Source organism: Suricata suricatta, chromosome 2 (assembly GCF_006229205.1).
Source record: "Suricata suricatta isolate VVHF042 chromosome 2, meerkat_22Aug2017_6uvM2_HiC, whole genome shotgun sequence".
NCBI classification, from domain to species: Eukaryota; Metazoa; Chordata; class Mammalia; order Carnivora; family Herpestidae; genus Suricata; species Suricata suricatta.
This window is the reverse complement of record NC_043701.1, coordinates 93668983-93691404: the sequence shown is the minus strand read 5'-3', so window position 1 is coordinate 93691404 and position 22422 is coordinate 93668983. Positions and strand designations below refer to the sequence as shown.

Genomic DNA, 22422 nt, shown 5'->3' with positions numbered 1-22422 from the left:
TAGGAAAAAATATACAGAAAACCAGATATATTTAAATTTGTTTTCCGTTAGCCTATTATACAGAAAATTTGGATTGTGCTTATGCAAATAAAAATAGGCAATGAAAAAAGACAGGGTGATATTTAGGGTATTATAATAACTAAATCAAATTTACTATAAGACATCCAGATATTACAGCTGATTAAAGAGTGAATATAGTAAAAAATAATCATTTCAGTCATTATTTACTGGAATTCTTAGTACCTATACATCCATATGGTCATGTTTAAGATTGACCAATGACATTTTTAACCTTTCTTCTATCTAAAGCCTGGTGTTTCTGAAAATGCAGATAAAGGCTATAGAAAAGGTTTGAGAATAGGTCTCAAACTTTAAATTAGGATACATTGTTCTAGTGTCAGTAATTGCTCTATGAAAATAATCTATTTGATCTCTAGGGATAGCTCATATAATAAAAAGACCATAGACATCCCTGTCAAAAGGTCCAGCAGTGCAAGGAAGGTACAAAACACAACCATTTAGCTTTTTAGTAAATTCAGACAAATTAAGAAAACCATGTAACTCCACACAACTGACTTCAATATGTTCTGAGACAGAGTCCTCTCTTCAAGAAAGAGACCACAAAAAAAATTATTCCATTCTCACTGGTAATCCTCCCTTGGAGAAATAAAGTAGGCCAAGTGTAGTGATTACCAGCACATAGAAATAGAATCTCCTTTGAATGGATGTGCTCAAAGAGAGCCAGTGAAATCCATAATTTCCTTTCACATAGTTGGAAAAATAGTTGGCTTTTGCAACTGGGTAACATTTCTTTCTGGGCAGGTCAATCATCCATGGAGCCACAATCCACAACCTACTGTGATTTTCTGCACATCTGGCATAAGCCTTTATAATGTAAATATTAAAACCAGTATGCTTGTCTAAAATGTTTCCATATTTAAAATCAAATAAGTAAGTTGTGACTATAGGTGAATATGCAAACTATGTTTTCTGGTAGGCTCAACATTAGTGCCATACATACAACAAAACACTCAACATTATTATTGCCATTATTTGTTCATAGGAAACTCAGAAAGACTCTAATATTTACAAAATCTTAGACACTCTGAACTATATGTGATTTAAAATAGCAATCAACTAATAAGAACACTAATCATTAGATAGCTACATCTTGTTATAAGGTTATTGCCTTATCTAAAATTATACAACCGAGAAAAGACTTGTAGAGGGCTCAAGCGTTCTTTCTCATATTCCCCTTAAAATAAAAACAATGTAGATATTTATCTCAATAAATATGTCACAATGATTGAGGTGAAGCATGACAAACTTGTATGATAATGATGACAAAAAACTTACATGTTTATCATGCAGATGAGAAAATACTTCCCCCCCCTTCATAAATACTACAGGTGAAAGTATAAGTTACTGTTAAAAATAACATACATGACAGATTTAAAAAAATGATTTTGGATATGTTTATTTCTTAAGTAGTCATTTTGCAAGTTCATGAAAGAAAGTAAAGCCTCACACAGTCTTAGCACTTGCAAACATTCACCATCAATAAAAAGGATTGGTAACATTAAGGAATACACATAAACTTTGAAGTATTTGTTGACTTGCAATTAATTAGTTTGAAAGTTTGCCATAATCTGAAAGTAAACCTAATGGTAATGTGATGTGATGTCTGCAAAGTAATCAGAAAAATATGGTGCAATTTAGTCACATAATGTGAAAGAAAAAAATCATGTTTGGCAATGCAAATTCAAGTTCAAATTTTGGATCTAATGCATTCTGGCTGCATGACTTTGAAAGGATTCCTCCAACCTGTTTGAGACTCATTATCACCATCTGTAAGATGGAAATAATATCTACCTCTTAGCCTAGAGAATTCATAAATAGTAACAGAAAAAGTTTGTCAAAATTTTAAAAACTCCAGTCCAAACGGTGACACAGGAGACTCCTAAATTTCCTATCATTCCATGGATGCATCAAATATACATCTATATATGGAACAATTCCCTCTGAGAGAAATCCAGCCACTAGCTGAATGACTCCTTTACATTGGCCAAATGAGAAAATACCTCATCAAAGTGGGTAGGAAAGACTGAGATACACCTTCACCATAATCTCTGTGCAACAAAGCACCATATAATTGGGAGGGAACTCCCAACTCTCAGCTTTTCCTGAGAAGTGAGTGGTTTGGACCATGCATCCAAAACTCCAATGGGGTCTCCAAACATGTAGCTCTGACTGCTAACAGGGCTTGTGTTTGTGAATCCCACAGGATTGTGGCAAACAAATAACATTTCTCAGATATGGGAGAACAGCTTTACCCCAAGCCTCAGCACAAAGGGAGCAGGCAGAAAATTCCCCATCTCCCAGTTTTCCTTGGAAATATCTTGACTCCACACTTAATAAGTTGTTGCCTGAGGAATCTGACTTGTAATTAGCATGCATCAATGTGCTGACTGTGATTCTCCCTAGTGCCCTAAAAAAGCTGATTAGGCATTTTTCCTGACTTCTCCCTCTGGTTCCCTCCAAATGGAAGGAGGGACTAGATTCAATGGAAGAAAAGATCAGTGAACTTAAAGATAGGGCAGTGAAACTCATCCAGTCAAAATAGCAAAAAGGAAAAAAGAATGAAAACAGTAAAGATAGCTTAAAGGATTTATGGGACACCATCAAGCAAATCAACATATACTTACAGGAGTTCCATAAGGAGAAGAGAAAGGGGCAGAAAGCTTATTTGAAGATATGGTGGTTAAAAACTATCCTTAACTGGGGAGAGAAACAGACATTCAAATATAGAAATCCCAAAGAGTATCAAATTAGATGGTACTAAAGAGACCAATACTAAGTCACATGAAGTTGTCAAAATTTAAAAACAAAGAGAGACTCTAAAAAACAGCAAGAGAAAAGCAACTTGTCAAGAAAGGGAGTCTCATTATGATTGTTAGTGGATTTTTTAGCACAAAACTCAATGACCAGAAAGGAGTTGGATGATATACTTAAAGTGCAGTAAGAAAAAAACTGCTGATCAAGAATATTCTAGCCAACACAGGTGTCATTAGGAATTGCAGTACAGATATAAATTTATAGACAAACAAAGGCTGGAGTTTTTAATCACCACTAGAATGCCCTTACAATAGATGTTGAAGGGAGTTCTTCAAAGCTGAAATGAAAGAATGCTAATTAGTAACATAAAAACACATGGAAGTATAAAACTCACTGATACAGGCAGATACATAATTAAATTCAGAATACTCTAATATTATAATAATAGAAATCACCTAAAATTCTAGTGTAAAGGTTAAAAGAAAAAGTATTAAAAATAGCTATACAATAATTTGAAAGAATACACAATATAAAAAGGTGTGAATTATGACATCAAAAACAGAATCATGGGAGGGAAGTGTAAAAATGCAGAGTTTCTGTATACATTAGAGTTAGGATGTTGCCAGCTATTATATGCGTAGGATTTTTGCAAGCATCATGGTAACCACAAAGCAAAATCCTATAGAACTATGCAAAAGATAAAGAGTGAGAAATTAAAACATACCACTATGGGAAGTCATCAATTCACAAAGAAAGACAGTAGGAAAAGAAGAAAGGAACCACAAAACTGCCAGAAAACAACAGATGGCAATAGTAAGCCTGTATATATCAATTACTACTGTAAGTTTATTGAACTAAATTCTTTATCAAAAAACACAGAGTGGCTGAATAAATACAAAATAAGACCCAACTAAATGCTGCCTAAAAGAAAATCACTTTGGTTTTAAGTACACAGAGATTGAACATTAAGAGATGGAGAAGATATTCCATGCCAATGAAAATGAGAAGAAAGTAGGGGTAGGTTTGCTCGTATCAGAAAAAAATAAACTGTAAGCTAAAAACTGTAATAAGAGACAAAGCAGGTCATTATATGATGACAAAGGGGTCAATTCATCAAGAGTATATAACAATGTATATATGCATGCATGCGACATAAAGTCAGTAAATTTATAAAGCACATATTAACAGATGTGAAGAAACAAACAGAAGAAAATACAATGATATTAGGGGACTTTAATATCCCATTCTCATTAATGGCTAGATTAGCCAGACAGAAAATCAATTAGGAAACAATGGAATTCAATTACACTTTAGACCATGTGAACCTAACAGCCATATACAGAATATTTTATCCAACAGCAACAGCAAATACATTCTTCTCAAGCACATATGGAACATTCTCTAGGAAAAATCATGTATTAGGCCATAATACCAGTCTTAACACATTTTAAAAGACTGAAATCATCCCAAATATCTTTTATGACCACAACGGCATAAAACTAGAAATCAATGAGAAGAAAAATGGCAAACTCACAAATATGTGGTAATTTAACCACATGCTCCTGAACAACAAATGGGCCAAATGAATAAAAAGAGAAATTTTAAAAAGTCTTGAGACAAAAGAAAATGGAAATACAACATATTAAAACTTTGGGGATGCAGGGAAAGTAGTTATAAGAGGGATATTTATAGTGACAAATGATTACATTAGTAAAAAAAAAGAGATATCTCAACAGACTACCTAACTTTATACTACAAGGAACTAGAAAAAGGAGAATAAACAAAGTCAAGGAAAGAAATAATAAAGATAAAAGTAGAAATAAATGAATAAAAAATAATAGAAAAAATCAATGAAACTATAAGTTGGTTTTAGGACAAGATAAAAAAATAACTGATAAACCTTTAACTGGAGTAAGAAAAAAGAGAAAAGCCTCAATTAATAAAATCAGATTTGAAAGAGGAGACTTGACAACTGATAACATAGAAATCCAAAGGATCATAAGAAACTACTATGAACAATTATACATCAATGAATTAGATTAAAAGAAATGAATAAATTACTAGAAACATAAAATCTATGAAGACAGAATTCTGAACAAACAGAAAACATGAACAGACCAATAATTAGTAAGGAGAGTGACTCAGTAATCAAAAACCTCCTAACAAAGAAAAGTCCAGAATCAGACTGGCTTCGCTGATAACAAAGAGGTCATTATACCAAATATTAGAGAACTATTATCAAACCTTCTCAAACTTATCCAAAAAACTGATTCGGAGGGAACATTTCTAAATTCATTTTAGGAGGCCAGCCTTTCCCTGATACCAAAGCCAGTAAAGAATATTTTGGAGAAAGAAATTACAGGCCAATATTCTTAATGAACACAGATGCAAAAACTCTCAACAAAATATTACCAAACTGAATTCAACATTACATTAAAAGGAGCATACATCACGATCAGGTGGGATTTATTCCAGGATCTGAGAATTGCTTAACACACACAAATCAACCAATGTGATACATTACAGTAACAACATAAACAATAACATCATATGATCCTCTCAATACATGCAGGCAAAGCATTTCAAAAAATTCAACATCTTTTCACAATTAAAAACGCCATGAGAGGCTCTTGAGTACAGAAAATGAACCGAGGGCTGAAGGGGGAGGGGGCCAGGGCAGGGATGTGGTGGTGATGGAGGAGGGCACTTGTGGGGAAGAGCACTGGATGTTATACGGAAACCAATTTGACAATACACTATTAAAAAAAAATAATGCGAAGAATAAAAAAAAACGCTCAACAAATGCAGTATAGAAAGAGCATACCTCAACATAATAAATGCTATATGTAACAAGCCCACAGCTAACATCCTACTCTGCGGTCAAGAAAAGACAGGAATGCCCACCTTTGCTACTTTTATTCAACATAGTATTGTAACCATGACCTAGAACACATAAGCAAGAAAAAGAAATAAAAAGCATCCAAATTGGAAAGGAAGAAGTAAAACTGTCTCTACTCACAGATGACACAATATATATGGGAAAACCTAAATATTCCACCATGAAACTTTTAGAAATAACAAAAAAATTCAGTAAAGTGGCAGGATGCAAATCAACATTAAGAAATCAGATTTTATATACTAACAATAAACTATCTGAAGAAGAAATACAACAATCCCATATACGTTGGTATCATCAACAATAAAACACTTAGAGATAAATGTATCCAAGGAAGTTAAAGGTCTATACATCAATAACTGTAAGGTATTGATGAAAAAAGTTGAAGAAGACACAAATAAATGGAAAGATATCCCATGTTCATGGATGAGAAGAGTTAATATTATTAAAATGTTCATATTGCCCAAAGCAATCTATAGATTCAATGCAATCCTTATCAAAAGGCATTTTTTACAGTAATAGAAAAGAAACAGTCCTAAAACTCATATGAAATCACAAAGACCTCAAACAGATGAAGAAATCTTGAGAAAGAATAATAATGCTGGAGTCATTACACTTCTTGATTTCAGGTATACTATAAGTAATCAATGCTAGCATTAGAAACAGACACACAGATTAATAGAACAGAAGAGAGGGCCCAAAGTAAAGTCATGCACATAAGGTAAATTAATCTTAACAAAAGATCTGGGAATATACAAAGGAATAGTCTCTTCAATATATGGTGTTGGTGAAACTGAACAGCCATACACAAAAGAATAAAACAGGACTCATATCTTATATCTCATACAAAAAATCAATTTAAAATCAATTAAAAACTTATATGTAAGATTTGAAATCATAAAACTCTTAGGAGAAAACGTGGTGGTAATCTCCTTGACACTGGCTTTGGTAATGGCTTTTTTGGATCTGACATCAAAAGTATAGGCAACAAAAGCAACAAATGAACAAACAAACAGATAGTGTGACTACATCAAGCTTAAAAGCTTCTGCTCAGTAAGGGTGAATAAAATGAAAAGGTAACCTATGGAATGGGAGAAAATATTTGCAAACTATGTGCCCAATAAGAGGTTAATATCTAAAATAAGCAAAGAACTCATACAAGTAGGTAGCAAAACAAAAACAAAAACAGAAACAAAGTCAAAGCCCCAAATAAATCAATTAAAATGGGGAAAGGATCCAATTAGATGGTTTTTCCAAAGATGGCATATAAATAAATGGCCAACATGTATATGAAGAGGTGCTCAAGAGTATCATCAGGAAAATGCAAATCAAAACCACAATGAGATATTACCTTATGTATCAACAAAAAGAAAAAAGATAAATGCTGATAAAGATGTGGAGAACAGAGAACCTCTGGGCACTGTTGTTGGGAAGGTAAGATGTACAGCCACTATAGAAAATAGTAGGAGATTCCTCATGAAACTAAAACTGCCACATGATCCAGCAAACTCACTTCTGGGTATATATCCAAAGGAAAAAAGATCACTGCCTCGAAGAGATATCTGTACTCCAGTGTTTAACGCAAAATTATTTAACAATAGTCAAGGTACAAAAACAACCTTAATGTCTATAAACAGATAAGTGGAAAAAGAAAATGTGGCATTTATTATGTATGTTCTATATATAATAGAATATTACTTATTTTTTTAAAAGATCATTTTGTCATTTTTGACAACATGGATAAAACTGGAGGGCCTTATACTAGGTAAAATAAGTTGGATGGAGAAAAAATCCTGTATGGTATCACTTAGGTAGACCTCCCCCTCTCAAAAAAAGTAGTTGAAATCATAGAGTCAGAATAGAACAGTGGTTGTCAGGGGCTGGAGGGGTGGAGAGAACAGGAAGAGGTTAGTGAAAGGTTTTAAACTCTTAGTTACAAGATGAATAAGGATTGAGGATCTAATGTATTACATGATGACTATAGTTCATAACAATGTATTATATAATTAAAATTTGCTAAGAAAGTAGAACTTAAGTGTTCTCACCAAACGAAAACAAAAAGTAAGTATATCTGAGGTAATGAATGTGTTGCATTAACTTCATGGAGAGAATCCTTTCACAATGTATACATATATTGAATCATATATCGTATACTTGTATACTTTAAATGTATTACAATTTTATATCCCAACTGTATCTCAATAAAGCTGAAAATTTTTTAGAAAGCTTTATTTTCTCACTTGAACTAACATAATCCTATGGAAAACTTCAAGAGAAATTTTCTTTATTTGTTTTTCACCGTTTCACTGCATATTAACTGGGTCAGTTTACAATGCATTTCTTTACTTAAGGGTTATTTTTACTTATTAAATTGTTTTAATGTTTATGTATTTTTGAGAAAGAGAGAGAGAGTGAGCGAGAGAGCGCATGTGTGAGGAAGGGGCATAGAGAGAGAAAGATGCAGAATCTAAAACAGCTCCAGACTCTGAGCTGTCAGCACAGAGCCCAAAGTGAGGCTCAAACCCACAAACCATGAGATCACGGCCTGTGCCAAAGTTGGACACTCAACCAACTGAGCCAACCAGGTGCCCCCATTGCTACTTATTTATTGAGCTTGTAAATAACCTGATTGAGAGAAGGGCCATGTGAATTAACTGGACAGAAGTGATACCATATAACAGGAGTACATGTAAACTTCTTACCCTCCTTCTTAAAATTATAAGAGCAACATTGCACTTTCTGATTACATGAGATTAAAAATTTAAAAATATGTATGCACGCATTCCTAGTCCTTTACCCCTACCCTAGTACACTTTTAGTTATTTTTACCTCATTTCCTAGAAGAGCATTCACACAGGCTTCAGATGCATCGCAGATGGCTGTGAGGTCATGTCCTCCTTCTAGAGCCAGCACCACATGTCCATTAGCCAATGTCATCAATTGCTTCGTCAAATGACCAAAGCCTACCATAACACAAACATTTCAAAATATTAAATCAAAAAAGAATATTACTAGAATCTAATATTGATTGAGCATTTATTCTATGTGAGTCCTTTTGCAGGACTTTCATGGGCTAACTCATTTACTACTTACAATAATTTGATAAATTAGGTATTATTATCTATATTTTACATATGAGGGAAACCAAACCCAAGATCCCACAGCTAAAAAGTACCACAACCAAAATTTACACCAATCAATCTGGATCCTCACCAGTGCACAGTACTGACTTTCACAATATATTCTATGTGTATCAGAATAAAAAACTTGAGTAGCATTTGGCAAGTGTAAATAAGGTCAATAATCTCATTTGGAGGACTTTTGTTTATTGTTTCCATCATCTGCTTTTACTTTATTATAAAAGGAATTTTTTTACATATCACTTCAAATTAACTATTACATTAGATTTTTAGAGACATTATTTTGATTATGAAATAGTTAATAAATGTAAAAAATAAGTAACATCTCTCTATATTATAAAGTATAATGATGTGTGAAACATTTGTTCACTCACTTTCCAGTTTAAGGAAAATACTGTTAGCAATACTTTTGAAGCTTCTTGTGTACTTCTATTAACATTCCTCCTCCTCTCTGGGAAATCAGGACCATGAATTTGTGTGGATAATTCCTTTGCTTTTCTTGTGTTAATAGTTAAAAAAAATTTTTTTTATAAAAGTGGTTTTCTATTTTCACAACTTGCTCTTTTCATACAATATTTTGTTAGCTCATCTCTGTTGGTAAATATAGCTATAGTTCTTTGCTGTCCAGTAGGTCATATTATGGATATGTAAGAATTCACTTACCCAATCTTCTAATAACAGATATTTGCATTTTTGTTACTACAACACCCCAGTGATTTATTATTACAAACAATGCCTCATTGAATGTTCTTATATCACTCTTGTGGTTCACATGTGCAAGACTAGAGTAAAATTTCTATGGCTTAAAATCTGCTAAATAATACCAGATTATTTGTAAAAGCTGTTAATCAACCCCTACTCTGATAAACAGTGTGTATATAAGAATTCTAGTTCAACCACATCTTTGCCAACATTTGGTATAATTTGCCAAGTAAGTGAATGAATCATCGCATGTTATTGCGGTTTCCTTCAGTTTTAGGAAGGACCTTTCTATTTCTACCTTGAAGTAAAGTTTTTATTATAAAAAGATGTTACATTTAATTACTTATACCACAATGAGATGTTTTTCTCCTATAATTTCATAGTGTTGTAACATTCATATTATTAATATTAAGCCATCATTAAATTTATAAAGCAAAATTAGCTTGGTTATGATATAATTATCTTTTTTGTACATAGCTGGATTTGTTTTGCTAATGACTTGCTCAGGATTTTTTTCACTATGTTCATGAATGGAGTTAATATGTAATTTTCCATTCCTGTATTGACCATGTTGAATTTTGATGTGGCTGGAACCCCCTTTTTCCATGATCTCATTCTAGAAAGTTGGGTAGAAATCTTCTGTAGAACCATTTTAGTTTTGTGTTTTCTTTGAGGAAGATTTTTAACTTCTGAAAAAATTTCTTTTGTGATTATAGGGCTACTCATGCTTTCTATATCTTCATAAGTTATAGTCTTCTAAAAAGTTAAGTGTTCAAATTTATTGAAATAATGTTTATTTATTATCCTATTTTGGAATTCCATTAGATATATGTGGTCATTGTCATTATATCCTCAATGTCTCATAAGGTTTCTTTCACATTTTTTATGTCTCTTTCTGTCCTGCATTATATGTATTTTAATTTTAGATCCACCTGATAGCCTTTCTTTCTCCAGATGTGTCTAATCTGCTGTTTAACATTTATATTGGTATTTTCATTTCAGTGATTATGTTGTTCAATTTCAGATGTTCTATTTGGTTAGATTTCATAACTTCTTAGTTATTTTTATGGTTTCTTATTCTTTGCTCATTTCTTCCTTCTATTACTTTACCCATTATTATTACATATTCTGTATGTGTTAGTCAAAGTCTTTAGGGCCTAGTCTTACTACTTATTGTTCCTGCTGATTCATTCTCACGATGTCTTAATTCTCTTTGTCTTCTGTTTTTTGAGTGGTTTTTTTTGAATCCATATACATTGGAACTTCCTATGTGAGAAGTTTTTGAAGCCTGAATTGAATTTGATATTTATTTTTGAACCCTGAGTTGAGTGTGATTCTGTTTACTCCTACTGGATGGCTGGGATACTATACTACCAGCTAGGATCAATTTTAAATTCTTAGATTTCAGGGCCTCTCTTTTTAACGCACAGCTATTGTAAATGTGGACCCTAAAACTTGATTGCAAATTCTCATGGAAAAAATTAGTTTTTTACACCTTTTTATTTCCTTTGAAACTTCCTCCATTATAGCCCTAGCTAAGATAGACATAGTTTTATTCAGCAAAATTTCTTCTTTCATTCACCCTTTTTCTTAGAGATGGCCCTTTCTAATACCTTCATGTTGATCTCCAATAAAAACCTCTCCCTTCATAGGCCCAAGACTTTGACTCCCTTTTCTAGTATGTAGTAGTGTATTAATATTCAAGCTCTATCCCACCGGAGAATTTGGGATAGCCCAGGTTAGCCAACAGTTACAGGATTTGATCACCTTCCTTCATCCTTTTGGAAATCATTCATAATTTTAAAAAGTAGTTTTGATATTTTCATGTATATTTTCAGGATGTATAGACTCTCATAATGTCAAATGTGTCTCTCATTCAACATTAAAAAATTTAACATTGTATCCAACCTGTCCAATTTCAAGGACAATTGCAAAAAAAAAAGATAAATGAAAAGAAATAAAACCATATGTTCAATATGGCATTATGTTTTTTAAATATGCTTTAAAAACTTTTGAGGAATAAAATTTTAGTTAAACATGTTTTTCACATTTATTTTTTGAGAGACAGAGAGAGACAGAGTATAAATGGGAGAGGGGCAGAGAGAGAAGAAGACACAGAATCTGACGCAGGCTCGAGGCTCTGAGCTAGCTCTCAGCACAGAGCCCGATGTGGGGCTCAAACCCACTAATCATGAGATCATGACCTGAGCCGAAGTCAAATGCTCAATCATCCAAACCACCCAAGCATCCTGAAAATTTTAGTGTTAAATCAATTAACTTTTAATAATTAATAAACTTTTTTTTAAAGCACTTTGGGCTTAAAGAAAAATTGAGCAGAAAGTACAGAGCATTCATTTATACCATCCTACCCCCCTTGCTATCATATTCTCTATTACTAACATCTTACAATAGTAGTGTGGTATATTTGCCAAAACTGATAAGCTAGTATTGACACGTTATTATAACAAAAGTCAATGGTTAGGATTCACTCTTGTGCTGTATGGTTCTGTGGGTTGTGACAAATGCAAAATGACATGTATCTACCATTATAGTATCATTTAGAGTAGTTTCACTGCCCTAAAAAGTCCGTTGTCAACCTATCTAGTCATCCTTCCTTTTCAACCCCTCAACATCTGCAAACCAATTATCTTTTTTGTCTCTATTGTTTTGTTATTTATTCAATGTTTACATTAACCCAATTTTTAGCTTCTTGTATTATCCATTGTAAAGTAAAAAGGAGATTATTTCATTTTCCCTCATTCATATAGTACTTATGATATTTAGAATATTTCTACATCCATAAAAACTTGAGAGAATAACTGTGAATATGGAAGTGCATGCTCTCCAAGCCTGCCTGGACCACCTTTAAGCCTCACTTCTGTTCTTAAGCATTCTGGGGTTTTGCTTGAAAAGGAAGGAAATTCTCAGAATAATGTTGGTAGAACTAAATGAAGGCCTATCAATTTGTGAAATGATGAGACCCCCCAAACCAAGAGTATTTAAAGGATATTTTGGAACAATAGAAAAATATCATCTTAATCCTTGGAATGCACTGAGATATCCACTCAGTAAACCGTAATCATCCAGATTTTCAGTTCTGGTCTAGCACTTGAGGTTAGGCATGAATAAGATGAGTTCACAACCCCACTACCTTGAAGCATGTCATTGTTGATTCTTTAAAAAAATTTTTTTAATGTTTATTTATTTTTAAGCAAGAGAGATGGATCGTGAGTGGGAGAGGGGCAGAAAGAGAGGGAGACCCAGAATCCAAAGCAGGTTCCAGGCTCTGAGCTGTCAGCACAGAGCCTGATGCAGGGCTCAAACCCATGAGCTGTGAGATCATGACCTGAGCTGAAGTTGAACACTTAACCGACTGAGCCACCCAGGCACCCCTACATTGTTGATTCTGTCCACTTAGATACTATTCTGACAGAAATCAAAATTGTCATTTTATAATTATGTTTCTAAATAGCTGACAAAAATTATTTTAAAAAGTATTTTAACATTAAATACAAACTATTTTCAAGCACTGAAATATTTCTCAGTTCTTATGGACCTCATGATACCAATAAGAGTCTTTTCCACAGGTCACTTAAAAATGAGAATGGCCACATTAAACTCTACCTTCTTACCTGATTACTACAAAAGAATGCTAGGCTTTCAGATATTGTGATACAAAGTTCTGATCCCTAAATGGTCAAAGTTAACAGCACATAGTAACCAGTTCCATTCAGAAAATAAAAAAGCAAGAAATACTCATAATACTTACAGGCATAAAGGGAAATATTTCTGCTAATGATATTGTTAAATATTCAGAACAGCTTTTCCTATTACTTAAACTAGGTCTATAGTGAGAGCTTAAAAACACATAATAATAAATCAAGCCAGTATGCCATATCTTTCATACTAAAGGTTCCTAACAATTGAGAATTTTCTAAAGTCACTACTGAGCAGATAAAATCACATGGATTTGGAAAAAGAGAGAGAGAGAGAAAGAAAATCTCAAATCTGATTTAAGTTCACTTTTTCCCCTGGAAATAAAAAAAGTCCTATAAAATACCAACTTTAGATGGGATAGTAAAAAGTGGAAGGAAAGAATGGAATGAAGCTAATCTTTGATCTCTATCCAAATTCCTCTTTCTTTTACCTACAGGCTTTATTTCCATTCACATGTTACCCATGTGATTTTGAACCACAGATTGAAGCAGCTGAACTTTTGAGTTATGCATGCACAAAACATTCAACTGAAATAAAGAAATGAATTTCTACAAAGCCTGTGGCTTCTCTTTCAATCAAAGTAAGGAATTCAAGTATAACTGTTTAGCTTTGTTAGCCTGAGTTCTACTGTGTCCATTACTGCTATACATATATAGAAGTATTTAAGAAACTAAGCATGGCTATTAATGTCAAGGTATTACTTTTTAGGACAAGTGAGATGAAAGTTTTAATGGTGCGTGTACGTAATGGTGTGTGTATGTAATGTTTTTAATAGGCATAATTGCAAGCTGCATTTAATAGTTTTTACTCATATCTTCACAAAAAGCCCAAAAGCTCATTCTGCTTGTTACAACAAACTTAGCCTGAAGAGTTGAAAAATTATAAAAGAAACCATAGCCCACAATTTTTTTCCAAGGGGGTTAGAGTGTCCTGAATGTGAGGGCTTGTGGGAAAAAAGTGATCAAGTGGAAAAACACATCTCTATAACATGGTGCATCTTGGGCTCAAGCAATCATTAGATATGGTGAGGGAACTAGATTCTTAGGGTCCATATATGCCTTTAGCTTCTGGATTATTTTTCTGGGGGTGGGAGTAGAGCTTAGAGAGGAACCTGTGTTGTAGCAAGAATGGCAGGCTCAGGTTAGTTACTGAAATTGGTATATATTCACTGAAAATCAGACTTGGCAGTCTTCCTTACTTTACTGCATTGACTATGAGAATTCTCTAAGAAATATTTTTTTTCAAAGTGAAATTCAGCACCTTAAACTCTTGTGAGAAGAACTTCCAGAGTGAGGCATTAACAAAGTACTAACACTAATATACTACTACTACTACTACTACTACTACACTGAAGAAACCTCTGTGCAGCTTGGTTATTTTAAAGAGTATCAAATTAATTTAATTTAATCAGCATAAAATTTCAAGCATGAGAAGGAAGCTACATTGTAACATGCCATTTCTTTCCATGACCAAACACAGCTGAATCAGTAACTACCACGACTGAGACACCACTGAGCAAGAGAATTGGAAGGACATTTTCAGTTAGAAATCTTCTGTTCGGTTCTGTTGGTTTACTAGAAGCAAATTTAATTTTTTGCTTTTGAAAAGAGAGGGAGGGGAGGGGGAAAAGAGGTGGTGGTAACGGAGGAGGGCACTGGTGGGGAAGCGCACTGGGTGTTATATGGAAACCAATTTGACAATAACTATTTAAAAAACATAAGTAAGCTGTAAATATGTTAGTTTCAATTGTTTCTTGATATTTTATGGGGTGTTACTTCTGTTCAAAATCATACTGTGTCAGCATTTTTCCTAGTTCAGAAAAGTTTGAAATGAAAAGTTGCTCAAATAATGTTCCACAAACTTTATATATGTATTTAATAGCCAAGTCACAGGACAAAAAAGATTCACCCTTCTAAATGGTATGTCTAAAACTTGGTCTGATGTTCCCCAAATAGTTCCCAGAGAATTGGTAGTGAAAGGAAACAACACTAACTAGCTTTATTTTAATTTTAATTAAAAAAAACCCTGTTTTGAAAACCAAACACATATTAATTGTAGAAAATTCAGAAAATAGAAAAGAAGAGTAAATAAAATAAATTGTATAACATATAATAAATATACAAGTAGTTATATATTATTTAAATGTATACTATAATAAAATTAATAGTAGTAAAATAATTGTAATATATATATAATAATAAATCATAGTCCTATCAAAGATACCAATTCCACTTTTGTAGTATTTCATGTTTGTTGTTTTTCTGTATTTTAAAAGTAAAACAGGATCATATTAGAGTTTTTTAACTTACATTTACAACTATCAATAGTGGGAAACATTCTTGCAGTCCTCTACAATGTCATTTTAAATGTATTACTGTACCAACCATTTCTGTTTTTTAGATATTTTAAGTTGTTACTAGCTTTTCAGGTTTTTATATGATTGCAAATAATATCCTCTTATATGGTTAAAATGGCCACCTCATATTAGCACTTATTTGATGATAGTGTTAAAATGTATTTTTTTTTATGATGGAAAGAGGCCTGTTCTTTTTATTGCTAAGTTTTCTTTTTTTTTTTCTTTTATCAGAGATGAGATAGAACGTAAATAGTAAAACATATAAAGGCAAAATGGGAAGAACATTCCTAAACTCTATAAACTACATTCTTTTAGAACCTATGTATATTCAGCAATGCTTGTTGTGGATAATTGAAACATCATTATAGAAGCCCAAAGAAATGAGAGACATTCCCAGATAGCCCATTCCTATTATGAAATTACAAAAATGACTGAATTAGAATTCTTAGCCAAGTGAAAACTGAGAGAATTCTATTGTACATTGAAGAGGGACTTCTACATAAAATTTAATTACCATTGCTATTTGGCTATCCTATAAGATTATAGTTTAGAATCAGCAACCAAGTGCCAGAGAAGGCACCTGGATCATGATTAATTTGGTTAATACAGAAATAGACACAAAGTGATTAAACAAGTTATTTTACTTCCACTCACATTAATCTCTTAACTTTGCTGATGTCAGTCTTCCTTTCACTACAAGTGTTTCTCCACTATTATTTTCTGTTGAGGTAAGCTTCAAGTAAAAAAACAAAACAAAACAAAAAACAGGATGACACAGGCAATTGTCAGTCCCAAACCCATTCAGGAGAGGTAGTGGAGTGACAATCAGCAGTGTGACAGTGTCTTGCAGTAATGACTCCTAATGTTATTGATTTATCATTTTTGTAACTCTTTCTGATATAGTTAAACAGTGTCAATAATAATTTACTCATTTTTAACAGGTTGGTTTCATTTGGGCCAGAAATAGTTGTGAAGACTTCACCGTAGATTCAATATAGGAGAATTGTCCCATTGTAATGCACATCCACTGAAAAAATTTCTATGGTTGTATCCAGAAAGGATCACTGGAGAATGCACATACAGTGAAGTACAAAAGCTGTAGCCATTTTCCTCTCTAAACCCCTTCATCATTAAGTTGCATTGTTCCTTGGGAAAATGCAGTCAAACTCAAGTTGAGAGAGAAGTTTGGGTAGCATGTGGCTGTCTCATGTACTGTAAGACTCTCTAGCAGAACTTCAAAGCAGAATCTGATTGTTACAGATGGGAAGAATGCTTTCCACAGAAATACCTTTTTTAGACTCATGGTGCTGTAATTCATATGGTAGGCACTTGTGATTCGTTCCTGATGATGTTGGGATCATTTAACTCACAAAACCATTGTCGCTACCATAAAATCCTTTCATCTGTAGCCAAAAAGGTTTATTTCATGCAAATGAAAAATTTTCATCAAAGTATCACCTTAATAATGGATAAATATATATAGATTTTGGTCATGCTTAAAATGTAAATTTATGAACATATTGTCAAGATTCATTTCATGTTAATATCTTTATTTATTTGATGTCCTAGGACTCTTTCCAAGTTCATTGAAACTGGAAATCAATTTTAGAAAGAATATGGAGATTATTATCATTAAATCTTTCAGTTGGCTTATTCTAAACAGCCCTATAAATATTGCATATGTTTTAAAGAAAGTACTTTCAACTATAGTAAAAATCTCTTTAGTGTTCTAGTCAGTGATGCTTCAGGAGGTGAATTTATATTCTTGGCATCTTTTGAAAACAAATGAATAGTTGGTTTGTATCTTAAAGTCTGAGACAAGAGAATTTAGTGCCATTATCTCTGAAAAAGTAAATGGAAACACATTCACCCTGAGGAATTCCTGAGAATAAGATGGCAAGAACGGTGACTGGCATTTTGACTATTGTTCATTCGTTCGTTCGTTCGTTCCTTCCCTCCCTCCACCCACCCATCCATCCATCTCTCCATCTATGATTCACCTACAAATCAACAATTATGTACTAAATTCCTACTATGATCCACAGTTTTATATATAAATTTGATATTTCAAATAGATATGTGAATCTGAGTTTTTTCACTTGTAAATATAACTAAGGATTAATTATTCTGCATTACATATTTGAAATGAATATCTAAATCATAAAAGTCACCTCAAAAAAAAGCACTGTACACCCTGGCACATAGCAGTTTTAATATATTTTAATAAAAGATTTTAATCGTAGTATTTTAGATCTAGAAGTGAATTTTAAGATTATATATTCTAATCTTTTCACTTTAAGGATGAGGAAACTAATATCCAGAAAGATTAATTATAAAGTCAAACAGTTAACAATATAGTTGGGGTGAGAACCCAAAGCTCTCAGTGAGCGCATTTTTCTTACCAACCAGCCAAGTCAAGAAATACTAATACTGCTCATATTTTGAGGCATGATTTGCAGTTCAAAAGGAACTTTAGAATGAGTTCCTAGACACCAAATTGCTTTTACAAATCATTGCTTTGGTGTGTTAAGTATAAGCAAACCAGAAACATGTGAATTAAATTTCCCTTAAAACACACAAATATAAAACCAGTGAGGTAAAAAAACAAACAAACAAAAAAAAAAACCTCTAGAAAATGCTTTTGGACATCATAAGACCATTCCTTTCTACCTCCCAACATTTTTTTTTTGCCAAGTCCCAAGTGCAATTTGATTTGCCAATCACTAGTTTTTACTGCTGTTTTCAATACTGCATCAAACACATGGGCTCTGTTCTCTCATGGATGCTCATGCATAACTGGCTGAGTGGGATGGAATAAGAGCAGAACAGACTCATGCTAAGCAATGGTGATCTCTGTGTAGTGTTTGCACTACTCAAATTCAACCAGTATTTACTGAGCACATTCTCTAATAATAGCTAGGGAAATACACAGATGAGTAACACACAGTTCCTGCTTCCAAGGAACTAAAATATAAGGGACACTTACAGAAATAAATAAAATTTAACATATAGAAAGGATTGTTACAAAATAAACACATTTTTAATAAAGTGTAATAAATGGAAGATATACATCTGCTTAGAGGAAACTCAGAGGATAATGGAGGACATATTCAAACATTTACAGTCTTAGATATTTGTGCATCTTTGCCTCAGCTTCCCATTTCGGACACAGGAATAGTAACATTGGTTAGTTTCAGCAAAATAATGTCTGTAAAATGCATCTATCCATTACTTGACATACAGGCAATATCAGCAACTATGTCTTCCTCACCTCAGGCCATCTTAATGATTTAAAAGGTCTATTAGATAAATAGGCAATATATTATAGATGGTAACATTCTTTTCATTTACTTAGTTTTTCAATTAGTAAACCTAGTTCTAGAATACTCAATTATGCTGACACAGGATCATACATATTATAGTTCCAGAAAGCAAAATGGAGAGTGGAAAAGTAAGTTTGATGAACAGGAACCAATATTTTCAGATAATTTTGCTTTTTAAAAATCTATTTTGAAATAGCAAGTTACCAAGAATTGATTAATACTTTCAAATATAACATATAGCTTGGTACATGGTAGGTGTTCAGTAAGTGTTTCTTGATAGAATGAGTGAATTTGGAATGAACATATTCAAGTTTACTTGATTGTATTTAAATTACTATGGTAGTCAGAAATCTCAGAATGATCCTCAATGACTCTAATAAATCTTGCCCTTGTACAATTCCCTTCTCCTTAAGTGTGCATAGAACCTATGCATATTACATACTCCTGTAGTATGGCAAGAGAATTTTTAATTTGAATAAATAAACCAATAGGGAAATTTGGGACAGTGTTGAGCAGAAAGGGGGTGGATATATAACCTAATCATATGAACCCTTTAAAAGCAAAGAGTTTTCTTCCCCTGGTGCCATAAGAGGACCCTGGAGATATTTGAAGCATAAGAAGGACTTGATGCACCATTAATAGATTGAAAATGGTTGGGGTCATGTAAGAAGGAATGTTCGTAACTTGTAGCCAGGAAGGAAATGAGAACCTCAGTTCTATAACTGTAAGGGACTGCATTTCAGCCAGTAACCTGAAGGAACTCAAGAGGACTGTTTCTTAGAACCTTCAGAATAGGAGTCCGCTTGGCTAATGTATCAGCTTTGAAGCAGAGAACTCAGTTGAGTCCCCCCAGACTTGTGACCTATGGAACCATGAAGTAATAAATGGGTGGTGTTTTAAGCTATTAAGTTTTCACATATTCGTGAATATACTGCAGGTCTAAGAAAAATAAATGTAATTCTAACTTATGTGGGAAATTGAGAGTATAAGGAAAGATGAAACTGTAACTACGGAAATTACAACAATTAGAAATTCTAAAACATTTATTTTGTGCCAGGTCCTTGGATTTTGTAGACATATTTCATTCAGTCTTCACACCAACCTCATTAGGTAGCCACAGAGAATATCAAACTTTCTATAGAGGAACAAAGAGAAGGTGAATAACTATTCCCCAGTTATAGTAAGGTCAGGACTCAATTCAGGCTTTAGTCTGAAGCCTTATCCACTAAGATCACTGCCCGTTTAAAAAAAAAGCCAAATAATTTTTAAAAAATGTTTGTTTTTCATTTAGAAGATTAAATAACCAATGCATGTTACCATGTGCCCAAAGTATTCAACTGTCTTCACAATCGTCATTCATTTTCTCCATTAAGTGCCATGTGCCACTATGCTGAGGTGTAAAAAAAAAAAAGTACCCTGGCAATGCCTGAGCAGACTGTTCATCGGATATGGGGAAGGTGGGTTCCTGGGAAACAATTAGGCAGTGAGGAGTTTTCAGTTGTGACTTCAAATAAAGTCAATGCTGCTGGTTTCCCTATTATCCTGAGCCAAAGCCCAAATCTGTCACTCTGTTTAAAATACATGAAAATCTCAGAAGATGTGGTATATATTCATGATGGAGTACTACATGGCAATGAGAGGGAATGACATATGGCCCTTCGTAGGAAAGTGGATGGACCTTGAGAGTGTCATGCTGAGTGAAGTAAGCCAGACAGAGAAGGACAGAAACCATATGTTTGCACTCATAGGTCTAGCAGGAAAACAAGAGAGACCTAATGGAGAACCAGGGGGAACGGAGGAGGGAGAGAGAGTTGGGGAGAGAGAGGGATGCAGAACTTGAGAGACTATTGAATGCTGAGAATGAACTGAGGGTTGGGGGGGAGGAGGGAGGGGGGAAGAGAGGTGGTGGTGATGGTGGAGGGCACTTGAGGGGAAGAGCACTGGGTGTTGTATGGAAAACAATTTGACAATAAAATATTATGAAAATAAAATAAAATAAAATAAAATGGCATAGGAATTAGAAAAAAAATAAAATAAAATAAATAAAATACATGAAAATCTCACTCCTGGATAAGCCCGAGTTTATGTAGGTTGGGTATCCTTACTTAATCAGGGAGATTTCCAGAATTGTGAACTCTTCTACAGAATCAAGGGCTCTCTTAAAGAGGTATGATCATTGGCCACATCTGGTTGGATATTGCAAGGTTTTTCTAATTAATGTATCTTATATTCAAGGAACTCTGGGAGGTCTTATATGGCTGAAGGAGTGTTCACTTAGAAGACTCTGAACATAGAAATAAGCAACCAGGCCAGCAGAAAACTCTAGGCTCACTCACATACAGCAGTGAGCTCAAAACACCAGCCACCTAACCACCTGTCATTGACTTCTTACACCTTTCAGGATTAAATTCAAAGCCTTCAAGATGTGATTTCTCCAGGTCCATCTTCTGCCATTCCCCTATATTTAGTCTTACCTTGACTTAGAAATTACTATCTATATAGTTTGATAAATCAAACAATGCCCATAAATATGACCTTCTGCTGATGAAATATGCTGTCCTTAAGTCAACTCCTACTCATTCTTTAAATTCAACATAAGCAACATCCTAAAACTACTGTGCAATGAAGAATTATTCCTATGTGCCTCTTCATACTTATTTCTCTCTATATACTCTTTAATTTGTGAGTTCATCCTACCAGGATATAAACAGGGAGCATGTGTTGCCTGGCTTGGTATATCCATTGCGGGGCATTGTCATGTCAATTTGGGGCATTGTCATTAGGTTAATTAAATAACTGATACACAAATAGTAGAGAGATGTAAAGCAGATTGGCTGAATGTGTGATAATAGCTAATTTATATAAAATTTAGGGAAGCACAGTCTCCGGGCTAAACACTTTAAAACTTAATTAATGTTCAACCCCTCCTTCAGCTCCCCTCCCCCAAATAAGTTATTACCATTATTTTCCCTGTAGATGAGAAAACAGAGATTTCAGGTACATTATTCATGTAGAACAGCACAGGTAAAATTTGAATCCTCTGAATCTGAAATCTCTGCTCTTAGAACATAATACCCAACTTTGTGGATTCAGAGCTCAGGATGAAACAGGCATACCTTCAAGATATTGTGGGTTTGGTTCCAGAACACTACAATAAAGTGAATATCTTAGTGAAATTAGTCAAATGAATTTCTTGGTTTACCAGTACATATAAAAGTGGTGTTTACATTATAACTAGTTAATTAAGCATGCTAATTAAGTGTGCAATAGCATTATGTCTAAAAATGTATATGCCCTAATTAAAAATATTTCATCACCAAAAAAATGTTAACAACCATCTGGGCTTTCAGGCTCCTGCCTGGATATTGATGGGTGCTGACGGAGTGCGGTGGTGGCTGCTGAAGGTTGGGGTGATTGTGGCAACTTCTTAAACTTAGACAATAGTAAAATGTG

The 22422-nt window shown here is 33.6% G+C and overlaps 1 protein-coding gene across 1 annotated transcript in view; it reads right to left on the bottom strand.

The window, feature by feature from the left end:
* The window catches only part of HDAC9 (histone deacetylase 9), a 912954-nt gene that overhangs the window by 64600 nt on the left and 825932 nt on the right, over positions 1-22422 (bottom strand). Inside the window, exon 25 of the mRNA XM_029929772.1 lies at positions 8561-8694. Coding sequence (XP_029785632.1) covers positions 8561-8694 — 134 coding nt within the window. The remainder of the gene's footprint in view (positions 1-8560; positions 8695-22422) is intronic.